The 16,564-nt window shown below is 41.3% G+C and overlaps 1 protein-coding gene across 1 annotated transcript; it reads right to left on the reverse strand.

Annotated features, from left to right (window-relative positions):
* Positions 1 to 5,157: 5,157 nt before the first annotated feature.
* Positions 5,158 to 16,397, reverse strand: ZNF892 (zinc finger protein 892). Its single transcript, XM_037056758.1, has 6 exons — positions 16,242 to 16,397; positions 15,389 to 15,477; positions 13,189 to 13,281; positions 11,076 to 11,181; positions 10,513 to 10,599; positions 5,158 to 8,312 (listed from the first exon to the last, which is right to left on the reverse strand). The coding sequence occupies exons 4-6, from the start codon at positions 11,170 to 11,172 to the stop codon at positions 7,081 to 7,083; spliced, it is 1,416 nt and encodes a 471-aa protein (XP_036912653.1). The 5' UTR covers positions 11,173 to 11,181; positions 13,189 to 13,281; positions 15,389 to 15,477; positions 16,242 to 16,397; the 3' UTR covers positions 5,158 to 7,080.
* Between the last annotated feature and the right edge of the window lie 167 nt (positions 16,398 to 16,564).

Genomic DNA, 16,564 nt, shown 5'->3' on the forward strand with positions numbered 1-16,564 from the left:
CTGGAGTAGAAAAAAAAAAAAAGAAATGACACTAAGTATCTTTTCCAACAACAATGGAATGAAACTAAAAATTAGTAGCAAAAGGAAAATTGAAAAATTCACATGTGGAAATTAAACAACACACTCTTGAACAACCAATGGGTCAAAGAAGAAATTACAAGAAAAGTGAGAAAATATCTTGAGACAAATGAAAACAAAACCGCAACATACCAACAACTATGGGATGCAGCCAAAGCAGTACTAACAGGGCAGTTCATAGTAGCAGATGACCACATTAAAAAAGATCTCAAACCAACAACCTAACTTTACACTTCAAGAAGGTAGGAGAACTAAGTTCAAAGTTAGCTGAAGGTAGGAAATAATAAAAAATAGAACAGAAATAAATAAAATAGAAAATAAACAGCAGAGAAAACAATGAAAGTAAGAGTTGGGTATTTTAAAAGGCCAAGAAAATTCATGGGGCAGAGAAAATGAAAAAACCTATACTACACCCCCCACATATACACAGTTATGGTGGTGGTCAAACAGGTATTACATTAGTCACATTTACCAGACACTTTAAATGGGTAAATTTTATGTAAAGTATACATCAATAAAGTTGATATTATAAAAGACCCGAAAGTTAATTCTTTTAAATGGCTAGTAAAACTAACAAACTTCTGGGAAATCTAATCATGAAGAAGTAATTCTGGGAATAAGAAGAACATAGCTACAGATGAAATAGAGATTTTAAAGAAAATAAAAATATTTTGAACAGTTAATTGTATGTGTGTGTGTGTGTATATATATATATTATATATATATATTAGGTAATATATATATTACCTAATTTTAAAAATTTCAAGAAGAGTCCTGGACAAAGTAGTACAGGTGGTTAGGGCATTGTTCTGATATGCAAAGGTTGCAGATTCTATCCCTAGTCAGGGCACATATAGGAATCAATCAAAGAATGCACAAATAAGTGGAGCAACAAAAGTCTCTCTTCTCTCTCTCTCACACACACACACATAGGAATCAATCAATGAATGCATAAAGAAGTGGAACAACAAATATCTCTCTCTCAAGTTCAATAAATAAAATTTAAAAGGAAAAATATTTTCAAAAGATAGGACATCTGCATAGTCTCTGAAACCAATCAAAACTCACACCACACACACACACAATAACCTCAGCTTACTAGATGAATTCTAAACATTCAGGGAACACAAACTCTTTCAGGGTGAGAAAATCACTAAATCAGGTAAATCCTAGAAATACAGGTATTCTTTAACATTAGAAAATCCATGAAGAGTGTATGGAGGTGGCTCATAAAGGGTAAAGGGGGCCAAATATACGATGACAGAAAATGATTTGACTGTGGGTGGTGGGCATACAATGCAATATACAGAACACGTATCACGGAAAATGTGTACTTGAAACCTGCCTGATCTTATTAACGAATGTCATCCAAAATTTGATTTAAAAATAACTAGAAAATTCATGAACATAATTTACTACATTAACAGGTTTTTAAAAACCCATAGGATCATCTCAAAAGATGCAGAATATAACTAGTGTTTAAGAAAAATTATTTTTAAAAAGATAAAACGACACGTTCCACTATATCTGTAGTCATTTTTATTGGGCTATACCATCAGAAAGCAAACATGATGATCAGGTCATATAAAGGACTCTGCAAACAATACATAATGATTATATAGCACCTGATAATTTACAAATCATTTTGGACCCATGACCTACCTAATCTAGCCACTCTCAAGAAGGTATCACACTTTTAAAAACATAAATGAAGAAACAGATTTAAAGGGGTGAAGTGAGTTGTCCCAAATTCCAATTATTTTCATTCTTTATTTTGTTGGTTCTCTGATATCCTGTGTTATACATTAACTTAAAAACGACAGATATCTAACGATAGATAATATGTGATTTAAAAAAACAAAATCTGAATTCAATTCTCTGGTGTTTCCCACATGCTCTTGGAACAAAGAGACAAATAAAAATGTTTAACTCCATAGTTTATATTTAATCATATCTACCTTTCCTTCTCAAAATGTAATCTACAATTGAAGATTGATGTTTCCCCCACTTAAAAGCTATAGTTTCTTCAAAGCTGGATGAAGCTTGCAGACTGGTAGTTTCTACCTACCAACCTGGCAGCTTCTCTGGACAACCAGTGAGCATTCCCTTTTGGTAGTTAATCCTGACTGGTCACAAACAACTTAGGTATGTTACAATGTCTGACAAAGTTGACATGTCACTTCAGGCTCAAAAGGAAGGATGTCACGGGAAAGGTGGAGAAGCACTCTTCCCTATTCCTCTAAGTATAACTAAAACACTGGACACAACGTATAAAACAATGTAGGAAGATTCTGGAAGGTGAAGAAGATTCAGGGAACCTGAAGAACAACATACCACTGAGTCCCTTGGGCTTTCTTTTTGCCAGGCTGGGTACTGAGGAAGCTGGTAACCCAGAAATGTTACAGGCATAGACCAAAAAAAGGTCTAGGGAAAGTCTGCTCTTCTGAGTCAAAGGACTAGCAAAGGAGAAACCTCTCAAGACAGAAAATTTTTAGACAATAACCACTCTCCTCCAGCCAAAGGCCATGAGAGAAAACTTCAGCACTATCTGTAAAAACAAAGGCTGAGTCCACCCTCACCAAGATGTAACCCCACCTGGAGTGCAGTCAGAGAAGGTCAAGTGAAGAGACAAGATTTTCAAAAACTACCACTTTCTCTCCCATCTACCCCAGCAGTGCCAATGGAGACCATGTTGTGAGACCAGGCTTCTAACCTTACCGAGAGACCAGATATCTCTCTCCCTTCTTTACTGGTTTGGACAGTGGAGGCCTAGTGGAAGGTCAGGACTTTCACCAATGACCAATAGTCATGAGGTGAATGTCAATGTCAATAGTCAATGTCAGTGGAGGCCATGTGGGGAGAAATAATGAGATACTCCTGTCCCTCCCAGCTGGATGGCATCAGTGCGGCCCTCATGGGGAGCTGTAACCCCCACACCTGCCCAGCAGTATTGAGGACCCCTACCCAAATAGAGGCTAATGATGAACCTAGACTTCCAACACCAACTTCCAACACTCCTCCATTAGAGCATTGTCAGAGGCCAGACCAGATAGAATATTTAAACAGTATAGAGAATCTAACATAATACCCGAAATGTCCAGATTTCAACTGAAAATCACTCATCACACCAAGAACCAGGAATATCTCGACCTGAATGATAAGAGAGTCCACAGATGCCAACACTGGGATGACCTGGATGTTAGAATGATGCTAGAGTAAAACAGCCATCATAAAGGTGTCTCACTAAGCAATGACAAACATGCTTGGCACAAATTTAAAACCGGAATGCCTCAGCCAAGAAACAGAATGGAGAATCAGATGGGACTGAAAAGTACAGTAACAGAACCCAATGATAGGCTTGCCAACAGAATGGAAGAAACGGGTGGGGTGGGGTGGGGGGAAGCAATGCACTTGGAGATAGAACAATATAAAATACCCGACCAGAATGAGAGAAAATTGCTATGGAAAACTGTGTCCCCTCAAATTCATGTTGAAGCCCTAACCCCCAATGTGACTGTATTTAGAGATGGGGCTTTTAGAAGGTAATTAAGGTTAAAAGAGGTTATAACTGTGGGGTCCTAATCTGAAAGGGTTGATATCTTCCAAGAAAAGAGCTCACTCTCCCTCTTCCCTTACACACATGTGCTGAGGAAGGGTTGTGAGGACACAGCAATAGGGTAGCTCTTTGTCATCCAGGAGGAACTCTCACCAAAACAAAATCAGCTGGCACCTTTATCTGACTTCCAGCCCACCAGAAATGTAAGAAATAGGTTTCTGTTCTTTGAGTGCCCCCATCTGTGGTATAGCAGTCCAAGCCAGCTAAGACAGATTTGGGTACTGCTAAGACAGATTTGGGGCACTGCTATAACAAATACCTAAACCTGCGGACACAGCTTTGGAACTGGGTAATGGGTAGAGGCCAGAAGAGTTTTGAGGCACATGCTCGAAGTGCAGATGTTAAAGGCTGTTCTGGTGAGGTCCGTCGGAAATGAGGACATGTTACTGGAAACAGGAAGAAAGGCGATCTTTGTTGTAAAGTGCCAGTGGACTTGGCTGAACCGTGTTCCACTGTTTTGTGGAAAGGAGAACTTGTGAGTAATGAAACTGGATATTCACCAGAGATTTCTAGGCAAAGCACTGAAGGTGAAGCTTGGGTCCTCTTCACTGTTTGCAGTAAAATGTGAGAGGAGAGAGAGATGAATTGAAGAAAGAATTGTTAAGCAAAAATAAAAAAGAACTTGGAGATTTGAAAAATCCTGTCTACCTATATTGCAAAATATGAGAAAGCTTGTTCAGCTGTTGCTGACTAGCTTTTAATAAAGAGACAATGCGTGTGACTCATAGATTTAATCAATCACCTCAGGAGAAGTCAGAAATTGAGATGAGACACTGTCAACTGGTACTAAAGGGGACAGAAAGCACTAGACAAAATGAAGGTAGGCTGTCAGACTTCTTAGGTCCTATAGGACCAGACAATAGAACCATAATCATACCCTATTCTGCAAGAAAAGAGGAGAAGAAATAAATTCAGAGATCATCAGGCTGCCTCCTCAGTTTCAAAGGCAGGGGCGATGTCCCTGAAGTGTCAACAGGCCACATGGCCTCAAACTAAAGTTTGGGGGACGGGGCTACCCAGCTGAGCCTTGGTGTTAGGACTGATGCAGCAGTGAGTTATAAAGGTGTGACTCCTGCTGCAGTGGGTCTGGAAGGTAAAGCATCAAGATCTGATGGAATTCACCCTGGCTGGTGTGGCTCGGTGGATTGAATGCCATTCTATTCCCAGCCAGGGCACATGTCTGGGTCTCTAGCCAGGTCCCCAGCTCGGGGGTGCAAGAGGCAACCAGTCATTTGTCTACTTTTCTTTCNCCTTGGTGTTAGGACTGATGCAGCAGTGAGTTATAAAGGTGTGACTCCTGCTGCAGTGGGTCTGGAAGGTAAGGCATCAAGATCTGATGGAATTCACCCTGGCTGGTGTGGCTCGGTGGATTGAATGCCATTCTATTCCCAGCCAGGGCACGTCTGGGTCTCTCGCCAGGTCCCCAGCTCGGGGGTGCAAGAGGCAACCAGTCATTTGTCTACTTTTCTTTCTCTCTCACTTCCTCTCTCTGAAAATAAGTCAAACCTTAAAAAACAAAAACAGAAGCAAAAAGATCTGATGGAATTTGTCTCATTGGGTTTTGGACTTGCTTGGGACCCATTACCCCTTCCCTCATTCCTAGTCCTCCTTTGGGAATGGGAACATCTGTCCAGTGCCTGCCCTATCACTTTGTTTGGAAGCACATAACTTGTATGGTTTCACAGGTTCACAGCCAAAGAGGAATCTGCCTCAGGATGAATTACACCTCAAGTCTCACCCATATCTGATGCATGTGAGACTTTGGACTTTAGAGTTGATGCTGGAATAAGTTATGATTTTGAGGGTTATTAGGATGAAATGAACATATTTTGCATGTGAGAAGAACATGAATTTTAAGGGCCAGGGGAAAATGCCATGGACTGAATTGTTTCCCCCCCAAATTCACATGTCAAAATGCTACTTCCAAATGTGACTGTATTTAGAGGAAGGGCTTTTTGCAGGCAATTAAGGTAAAATGAGGTCATAAGGCTATGTTCCTAATCTGACAGTGCTGGTGGCTTTAAAAAAGAGGAAGAAATCTCAATATCTCTCTCTCTCTCTCTCTCTCCCCCCACAGGCATGCATCAAGAAAAGGCCATGTGAGGACACAATCAGCAAGAAAGCCAAGAAAAGATCCATCACCAGAGACTAAAGGTGACATCTGGATCTTGGACTTCCAGGCTCTGTAACCGTGAGAAATAAAATTCTGTTGTTTGAACCAAACAGGCTATAGCATTTTGTATGGCAGCCTGAGTGGATTAAGGTAAATATATACTGGAAAACATTGAACAGAGCCTCAGGAACCTGTGGGATTGCATGCAAAGACCTAACATTTGTATCAGCATCCTGGAAGGAGACAAGGAATAGAAGTCAGGGCTGAAAATGTATTCAAAGAAATGATGACTGACCCTGACTGAGTAGCTCAGTTGGTTAGTGTCTTCCCAATATACTAAGTTGTGGGCTCAGTCTCCAGTCAGGGCACATACAAGAATCAACCAATGAATACATGAATAAGTGGAACAACAAATTGATGTTTCTCCCTCTCTCTTTCCCTTTCTCTCTAAAAATCAATCCAAATTTTTTTAAAAGATATGGTGTCTGAAAATATCCCCAATCATACAAAAGAAATAAACCTACAGATCCAACTTCAGCAACAGAATAAACTTAAAGAAATCCACACACAGACACATCTAAAGTCAAATGTGGGAACTAAAAACACAGCACTCAAAATGTTTGCAATAATAACCTTCAAGGTTTCAATAAAAAATACATATACATCATGTCACCTGCCTCTACCCAAGAGTAAAATGGTAAAAGGCAAGTATTTCAAAGACTTCACATTTTCACAAGCTAATACACAGTGTCAGTTTAGGCCTACAACTAAATTTTACTATGGTATGAAAAAGTCTAAAGTATAAGCAACATACAATTAGGGTAAATCTTCATAAATAAGCATTCTATCAGGTAACAAAGATAACTTAAAATGGGCTGAAAACATCAAAGGTCCCTCTATACTCCCTTTTTCTCGGATACAGGTTTGACTCTGGGAGTTAATGTGATTCTCAGTAGATTTCTCAATAAGGACGTCTAAAAGACACAAAAAGTGCAGAAGTGAACAGCCAGGTCAGCATTCTCTGGCTTCAGGGGAGCTGCCCTCATAGAAATTTTTCAACTGACTGACTCACGTGTCTTATTTTTTCCTGGATACAAGTAATCATTTGAGTAGCTCTCTCAATCAACAAATTTCCCCTCAAGAATTATCGATTGAGATAATTACTTAGATAATTACAATTTTGATTGAGATAACTACTGAGATGATTACTCACACCCAGGAAAAAATTCACATGGTTTTTATCCGTATGAATTATCTTTTGCTGACTGAAGGCTCAATGCTCAGTAAAGCCTTTTCCATATTCCTTGGTTTTCCCGCCAGTATGTGTTTTCTGATGTTGAGAAAGGGATGAACTCTGGCTGAAAGATTTTCCACATTCCTTACACTTATAAGGTTTTTCTCCAGTATGAGTTTTCTGGTGCTTTGTGAGAGATGAGCTCTGGCTGAAGGCTTTGCCACAATCATTACACTTGTAAGGTTTTTCTCCAGTGTGTGTCCTCTGATGACGGATGAGGGCTGAGCGGTCACTGAAGGCTTTGGCACAATCATTGCATTTATAGGGTTTCTCCCCTGTGTGAGTTCTCTGATGTTGAGTCAGGGCTGAACAGTAGCCAAAGGCTTTCCCACATTCATTACACTCATAAGGTCTCTCCCCAGTATGAGTTCTCTGGTGCTGGATGAGGCCTGAACGATCACTAAAAGCTTTCCCACATTCATTACACTTATAGGGTTTCTCTCCAGTGTGAATGACCTGATGCTGAGTAAGAAATGTACTTTGGCTGAAGGCCTTCCCACATTCATTACACTCATAAGGTTTCTCTCCGGTGTGAATTCGCTGATGTTGAGTGAGGTATGAGCTCTGATTAAAGGCCTTCCCACATTCATTGCACTCATAGGGTTTCTCTCCAGTGTGAATTATGTGATGCCGAATAAGGGCTGAGCGGTGACTAAAGGCTTTTCCACATTCGTGACATTTGTAGGGCTTCTCTCCAGTATGAATTCTCTGGTGGAGAGTAAGGTGTATGCTCTGGCTAAAGGCTTTACCACACTCATTACACTTGTAGGGCTTTTCTCCTGTGTGAATTCTCTGATGCAAAGCAAAAGCTGAATAGTAACTAAAGGCTTTCTCACATTCATTACACTTCCAGGGTTTCTTTCCTGCATAAATTCTCTCATGCCTCACTAGATCTGAATTTGGCTTTAGGTTCTTCTTAAATGAATCACAATTACGTAGTCTCTTTCCTTGCTGTTGAACAAGTAATGACCTCTGACCAAAATTTCTTCCAAATGTATCACATTGGTAACGACTCTCCCCAGATTTCTTCTGAGTGACAACATCTTGTAGTAAGTGTTTCTCATGGTTTTCCTGCTGACTCTCTAAAGAATCCTCACATCCACTGTCATCTTCCTCTGGAAATCTTTCTATTAACACACTAGGGTTTGACTCCTCTTCAGAAACATCCTGCTCTGGAGTTAGCTCCTTGCTTTCTGGTGTTGTCTCCCAGTCTAACAGAAACAAAAATGCACATGTATCATTTCCTATACTGACAGTAAAGTAAGTACTGTGATAAGAAAATAATAGAAGAAACAAAAATGCTACAGGGAACACATGTACTTGAAAGCTCTCAAAAATAGCCTTGCCATCTTGAGAGAATGCAAGGAAAGAAAGATGACTGAGTAAAGAAGTATAGCTGCAAACAAGGAGAGGGTGAGCAGGCACTCACAATTCCTCTATCCAGTGGGTAGGAAATGAGAAACAATAACAAAGTAAGGCTAAGTACAGGTGATAAAAAACAGAGTCTGGGGAAACAGGGCTGGGATCAAAGGAAGATGGTTTCCCAGAGACTACTCACTGGCTGCCACCACACTTGGAAAGATGTAGATTTGACCCTGTTTCTTTTGTCAGGCTGAATTACTACAATAGTCTCCCAACTGATATTTTCTTTAGTCTAATCTTGTCTAATTGAGGCAGCAGAATCCTGCAGAATTCCCACAGTGAGTTTCTTACTCTGCTAGTTTTATATTTCTCTATCTTCTTTTAAGGCATTTGATAGTCTACCTGCCTCACCATTTTAACTTCTCTGTTATTGAACTTGAACCCTTAAGACTTTGTGCCTCAAGAATGATCATCATTAGCTGATCTCCTTCCACCAGTCTTTTCCCATTTCCCCAAATGTCCCAGTCAACATTAACAGACTAACTTTCTCAAATTATCCCTCTTACACAAAAGTCTCTGTTGGTTCCACTGTCTTGAGATGAGTTGTATATTCTAGAAACTAGCATTCAAAGTGGTCAAGATCAATGAATTCAAATAATCACACAGCTTACTAAATAAGAAGCAACTGGTCATCTCTGATTGTCCCACATCCAACAAACTGCAAAGAGCAAGACAAAACCAACTTTTAAAAAGCAATGAATAGCATGTAGAGAGGGGAAGGTCAAATCTCCATGTGCTCACATTGGTCCCCAACCTGTGGGAATATTTGCCCCCAGCAGACATTTCTAGTCTTCCCAGCAAGAGTTTGGGGGGAAAGCTTCACTGCTAAAAATGTTTAAATGTTTCCAGGCTTAAATAATCTTTAATATCCATCCCAACCATGATGGTACATAAAATAAATCAATATGATCCAATGTTCTTAACTACACATCCTAATTAGGCAAGTGCCCAGGATTTTAAAGGACAAATAGGTAGAAACAGGTTAAATGTTAATGGACTTCCAGCTAAAAGGAATTTGAAAAACTAAAGCCCCAGTGTGCATGGAGAACACACAGTTAGTGAGGAGAGTAAGACACTTGTCTGTCTGGTGTTGAGAGTTCATGTTGGAGAATAGAGAAGGTAGAATGGTTAGGCAGGTAGACTATCAAAGGCCTGGAAAGAAAGTAGAGAAATACAGAACTGGCAGAATAAGAAATTCACTGTGGGGAATTCAGCAGGATCCCACTGCCTCAGTTTGACAAGATTAGACTAAAGAGAATATAATCAGTTGAGAGTCTACTGCAGTAATTCAGCCTGACAGAAGCAATAGGGTTAAATTCACATTTTTCAAAAAGTTACCAGGATTTAATCAACAGCTATCATTTGTTTATCATATAGCCATTACTGCTCTAAGTATTTCTCTTGGATTTTTTCATTTGATCCTCACAACAACCCTATGAGTTACAGTTGGGGAATTTAGTCACAGAGAGGATAATTCACTTATTAAAGGTCACAGAGCTAGTGAGTAGCTGAAATCGGCTTTGGACCTAGGAAGACTGGGTCTAAAGTTACACTCCTAACATATGCTATGCCGCCTCTGCATAGATAGAGAAGAAGGCAAGGGAAAACTCAGAGATCAATTTATACTCATTGCTGTCACACAAAAAGGTACATCATCCTACAGAGATGAAATAACATACGTAAAAAAGCCTGGTTTATAGTCTTGTACCCATGAAAATTATTAACATACCTTAAAATGCTGATTTCATTTCACCTTATGGGGAAAAAGAATTCATTGAAGGAGTGGAAAGTATTTACCTTCTAAAAAGTAAAATTATTAATTTATAACAGGTCATTATCCACAGAGGGTAAGTGTGTCATGGAAGAAAGGGACTTCGACTTTTCCATGGATCTAGCAAAATCTGGAGAGGCTCCTGCACAAGCATTTCAAAGATGCTTTTCCCACTGACCATCTGAATTTTAACTTCCCTGTTTGCAACACTCACTCACCTGGACTAGTGGCTTTTGAGGCTTCTCTCTCCAGCTTCTCCCCACACTCCAACTGAGAGATTACGTCAGGTGTGGAAATTGGAAGCCCTGTTCACAGAGAAAGAAAAGGGAGTCTGGTAAAAAGCCCAGGGTTAGCTCTTTGGTCGTTAGGAAAGACAGTATAAAAGAGAGGTAGGTTCTAGATTTCTCCCTCACCAGTACTCAGGAAAAAGGCAGAAAGATTGATACAAACTCTATTTGTATTCAGAACAATTGGGTCGCTTGTTTTACCTCTCCCTATTAAAAGAATAAGCACCTATTTCTTAAGAGGTGTTTTCACTAGAACTTCATCTCAGTATCCTTGGTCAGGGAGTAGAAAAGAAGTCTGCTACTACCTGGGCAAATATAATAAAAAGGAGTCCATTTCTAACTCCAGGAGTACAAAACTACATCCAGAAACAAAAGGCAACAAGTACCTACCTCAGGCCTTTCAGGAATTAAGACTATTTGAATCTAAGAACTTCACTGAGGAAGCAAATTACCACACTGAGTAAATTCACAGGGTGACAAGGAGTCATCCTTACCCAGCAAGACCAGGTTCCTATGCTTCTTGGGCACATCTCCCTGAGCAGGGTTCAGCTGCTCCCACTGGGTGAGAGCCTCGGCCATATCCCTGGTCATCAGTGACTCCTGAAAAACCAAACACATCTGTGTTCACCAAAGGACCTCCTTCCAGAGGCCTCTGGGAAGGACTCCAACTAACAGCATAGAAGGAAGACAGGAAGGACGGGAAGGTTACACATAATGATCTCTAACAGGCCTTCCAACATGAAGATTCTCTGGTGAATAGTAGTCACCCTTTATCCATGTGGGACATGTTACAAGATTCCCAGCAGATGCCTGAAATTGCAGAGAGTAGAAAACCCTATATATACTGTGTTTTTTCCTATACATACATATCTTTCCATTTAAAAGAAGCACTTATAGCTTGTCTTTGGTATAGCTGAATTGCCACCATCACTACTCTTGTGCTTTGGGGCCATTAATAAGTAAATTAAGGGTGACTGGAACACTGAAGCACTGTGATACTCTGATAGTCGATTTGATAACAGAGATAGCTCCTAAGTGACTAATGTGTGGGTAGTGAAAAGAGTGTGGTGCTACTAGAAAAAGATGATTCACATCCTGGACAGCACAAGATTTCATCATGCTACTCAGAAGAATACACAATTTAGAACTTATGAATTACTTATTTATGTAATTTCCACCTTTAATATTTTTGGACCATGGGTGACTGCAGGTAATTGAAATGGCAGAAAGTGAAACTGTAGACAAGGGGAGACAGTTGCATTTGTAGTCACAGACTAGCTCCTTGCCTCCATGCATTAGGACTGCATGTTACCTGAAAATAGGAAGGAAGCAACTTTGATGTAAAATCTGAAGGGACAGTACTAAGTTATTAATTTATATATCAATAGATTAAAGTACAGAACTATAGAAAGCCTTACTATGAGGTGGGACGCCCCTCTCAAAAAAAAATAGAAATTATCTTCTGGAGGTTAGGCCCCTTATAGTACAGGATTCCCTCTCTAGTACAGGCCCCTTGAGGGTGCTAGGAACCCACCTGTATCATTGTACCAGTTGGTGCTGTTGTGAAAGGCTGTGTTTGGCTTCAGTGAAAAAAATTTTTAAGATACGTTCATCGCATTTGCCCATTCATGATGGGTGATCTATGAGCACATGTGCCTACACGGCACGAGTGTTCGGTAGTTTTGACCAAAAACAGCATGACCCCCATGCCCCACCCTTCCTATTCACCTGATTTTGCCCCTTAGCAACTTATTTTTGTTTCCCCAAGTGAAAAAAGTCCTCAAATGGAAATGTTTTGCCAATGTGGGAGAGGTAAAACAAAAAAAAGTCAGAAGCACTAAAAGGCATCAAAATTAACAAGCTCAAAACTGTTTTGAGCAGTGGAAAAAAATCTTGATACATGTATTGCACCAAATGGAGAGTACTTTGAAAGTGACTGAATTTTAATAAACACATAAGAATGAATACACAATTTTTATAAATAAATTTTTGGGGGTCCTTCCTTATATTTAGACATTGGAAAGTAGAGAAGATACAATTATGAATAAAGTATTTTCCTTATGGTATGGTTTTAAAACACAAGAGGTTCAAGAAATATAAACTATTTATCTAATTTTCCTTTGAGAGTAAAATCAGTACAATAAATATTAAACACTAAAGTGTTTGCTACACACATCACAGAAATCGATTTATTTGTAAAACAGTATTATTTTAAAAGTTTTCAAAGTATTCTTGTCATTTCTCATGGAGGCCCTGGATAGGTCTGACTCCTTCCTGCTCCGCCATCTACCCTGGACCCCATCATGCATTACTCCTCCTCTGGTCTCTGTGGTACAATTGGTAGCCTCCTTTCAGCAGCTTGAAATGTATGCCATAGTCCCTTTGGCCTTTTCCCACATGCTGCTCCCTGTTCCTGAATACTCTCCCCCTGCAGGTCCTTTCAGCTTTTTAAATCCCACTCACACTTCAGAACTCAGCTCAGGAGCTACCTCCACAGGGAAACCTTCCCCAACTCTCTGGATTGTACCACTACGTTCCTTCCCTTCTCTTGAATTATGCACACATTAAGGAGATTTTCTGATTAACATCAGAAAATTCCAAGCTTACCTTGAATGGGACAGAGTCAGGTCTGTCCGGACTCTGAAAGCAGAAGTCAGGTCTGTTTTTCCTCACTGAAGAAATTGGCACACAGCAGGAACACTAAATTTTTGTGAGATAGTTGAAGGAGGAGGGAACACTTGGTCAAGAATTCGTAGAGCACTGCCTTATGTGGCTCTGTTGGTTGGGCTTTGTTCCACAAAGTGAAAGGTCGCTGGCTCAATTACTGGTCAGTGCAAATGCTTGGGTTGCAGGTTCCATCCTGGACAAGAGGCAATTGACTGATGTTTCTCCCCTCACATCGATGTTTCTCTCCCTCTCTTTCTCCCTCCCTTCCCCTCTCTCTAAAAATAAATAAATAAAATCTTTAAAAAAAGAATTAGTAGAAACAACTTTTTACATGGGGTGTTCCATAAAAGTGTGTATGGAAATAGAAGTGGGGAGGGGAACAGAAGTGTATCAACATTGAAAACATTGCAGGAATGTTTACTCTAGCCTAACCTTGGTCTAGATGATAGGCACAAACTTTAACTGTCTACTAAAATGTGGGGGAAGGAGCAGGATGGGTAATGCTCCTTTGAATCTATAGCTGAGTTGCTTACTGTTGATAAGAGAAATGCCTAATAATTTTTCTAATTCTGTAAAAAAATTTCCATAATTTTGTTTCCCTGAGAAAACCTCAGCAATCAAACTCATTTGTGGAGCTACTGTGCAGTGTGCAAGTGCTAGAGCAAGGGACCTGGGCAGACTAAGCAGACGCTATCCAGCAGGTGCTACAACTTTCTCTCCCTGCTTTGTTCTGAGGGGGGTCTACAAATTCACAAAATGCCAGCACTGGCATTTTCTCCCAGCATTTTATTTATATATTTATTTTTAAAATTTTTTTTGTTTATTTATCTTTAGAGGGGAAGGGAAGGAGAAAGGGAGAAAAATATTAATGTATGGTTGCCTCTCGTGTGTCCCCTGCTGGGAACTGGCCTGCAACCCAGGCATGTGCCCTGACTGGGAATTGAACTGCAATCCTCTGGTTCACAGGCTCACGCTCAATCCACTGAGCTACACCAGCCAGGGCTCTCCCAGCATTTTATATGAAGCATCGGCACCTGTGTGCTGTGAGGCCAGGGCCGAGGCTAAAAAGTAGTTCTAGCGCCTTTACCACAAGGTCTGCCATTCACTCAGTGTCCTAGGCCAGACCCTAGAGCATTTTGACCAATTTTCTCTAATCAGTTGTGGCGTGTTTTGTCTTGCTCAGCCTCTAAAAACTTTAAAGGGGCCCCATTTGCTTTAGAATAAGACCCAGAATAGATTTTCCTGTGGTTTGTCTGGCTATAACATATCCCAGCTTTCCTCACCACACTCGAACTCACTCTGCAGTGACACACATGGGGGTCTGAAGACCCCCAAGTTTCCCATCCCTTGGAGGATTCTCTTTCTTTTTTCTTTTCTTTTCTTTGTGAAAGCTGTTCTCTCTCAGAATTTTTCTGTATTTTATTCTCCAGTTCCCTACTCTCTTTTGTTTTTCAAAGTGTAGCTTTTATCCCAGTATTTTTATACTTTATTTTTATTTATTTTAAGAGACAGGGGAAGGGAGGGAGAAAGAGAGAAACCTCTATGTACAAAAGAAACACCAACCAATTGCCTCTCTCACACCCCCAGCTGGGAACCTGGCCTGCAAGCCAGGCGTGTGCCCTGAACAGGAATTGAACCAGCAATCTTTTTATTTGCAGGTAGGCACTCAACCCACTGAGCCACACCAGCCAGGGCCCAGTTTCCTCCCACCCTCAAATACAATCTCTAGAGGATGAAAAACCTCTTCCATGTCCTATTGTCTGTACCAGTCATTTCTGCATTTAAAAAATATATATATTTCTTCTTGCTGCTGAACTATTTTACTTATCTACATCTAACCTCCTCAGTAAACTTCATGAGACAGAAGAAACTGACTTTTATTTGCCTCTCACCAGGAGGCCAATTAGACTACATCAGAGCTAATAAGTGTGCATCAAACACTAAGTGGGTAGGGGATAAGTAATGTCAGTAGGGAAAGTTTTACACAAGTGATGAACATTTACTATGAAGCTCATCACTCATGTTTATCAGGGTGAACACAGTGGTCTAGGACTCGGGGCTGAGCAATTCCTTAACAATGGAAGAAACCACATCCATGCTCTGAGAACAGAAGGGAAAAAAAGAAGTAATCTAGACCCACCTGGGATACAGGGGTCAGCAGCACAGTGGTTGCACCATTTTCTTCTGAATCTCCAGCATGGGGAAGGTCTGAGTCCTCAGAAAATGGCCCTAGAAGTGGAGACAGGAACCATAATGATTACTCTTGCCTTGCACTGAACTTGCAGAAACTGCCAAACACAGCTACTTGTCACCTAAGAATCAACTCAGAGAACCAAGGGACAATCTCACAACATCCTGGAACCAACGTAGCCATGACCACGGCTGTCTCGGGTTACTCCTATCCTCCTCTATTCTTAAACTCCAATAGAGCTCTGCTAGGAGAATCTAGACACATACATTAATTACGTATTTCTATCTGTCATCTGCCGAGTGGTGGTCAAAATAATAATCAAAGAATCAGTGTCAATCCGTGCTTCACTTAATGATTCATTCCTGTTCCATTTCAGGCTCACTGGATGAAGGAAAACTAAATTCTTTTGGAACACTGGTTTTTCCTATACAATACTGGCTTTGGCAGAAAAGCGATGGGTCTCACAGGGAAACAATCCCGTGGCTTCTCAAATTCTCACTTTCCCATCCGCTCAATGGGTCTGATAGTCTCCTTCTTACCCCCTTCCCCATGGGGTTCCTGTGAGGACAAGAGGAAGTCACTCCCCAAAGTCAAATTGTCAGCTCTGTGGATCTGGGGGGCAACGGAGGCATGCACCATCCTGCGGGCCAGCAGGCAGTGCAGGCAGCGGTTCTTCAGGAAAGGGCTCTCCCAGAAAAGACTCGTTATGCTTCCCACGCCTGAGCCGGCCCCAGCCGGAGGGCTGCCTTTTTCCTTTCAGCTCTCCCGCAGGCTTCGCGCCGCTTTGCTCCGAAATTCTCACCTCTGCCCCCGGTCTCAATGGCGACTCCCTCCCGTGGTCGGGCAGGAGAGCCCGCCGTGGGGCCAGGGGTCCACTGTTCTGTCCACCCAGAGGCCTGGGGACGCGCGGGACCCCCGCTGAATCTCCTGGCACCACTGGGGGACCTCCCCGCCGCCTTCCCTCCAGCCACTCAGGGTTAGAAGGGCCCGCACTCAGCCCTCCTCGACCCCAGGCTGGACCTCACGCGAGACACGGAGGCAGCTGGGCCGGCGACAGAGGAGTCAGGAGCCCCGGGAGCTAAGACACACCGGCCGAAAACAAGGTCGAACTACCACTCCCAGAAC

This window comes from Sturnira hondurensis, unplaced genomic scaffold (assembly GCF_014824575.4).
Source record: "Sturnira hondurensis isolate 20B ecotype Veracruz unplaced genomic scaffold, ASM1482457v3 Scaffold0009178, whole genome shotgun sequence".
NCBI classification, from domain to species: Eukaryota; Metazoa; Chordata; class Mammalia; order Chiroptera; family Phyllostomidae; genus Sturnira; species Sturnira hondurensis.

Bases quoted from the DNA above. Each gene is read 5' to 3' on its own strand.
- ZNF892 (XM_037056758.1), bottom strand. From the start codon at position 11,172: ATGACCAGGGATATGGCCGAGGCTCTCACCCAGTGGGAGCAGCTGAAC. The intron at 10,600-11,075 runs GTAAGGATGACT...CTCTGTGAACAG, and splicing joins TAGGAACCTGGTCTTGCTGG to GGCTTCCAATTTCCACACCT. The intron at 8,313-10,512 runs GTGAGTGAGTGT...TGTTTCTGTTAG, and splicing joins CTCAAAAGCCACTAGTCCAG to ACTGGGAGACAACACCAGAA.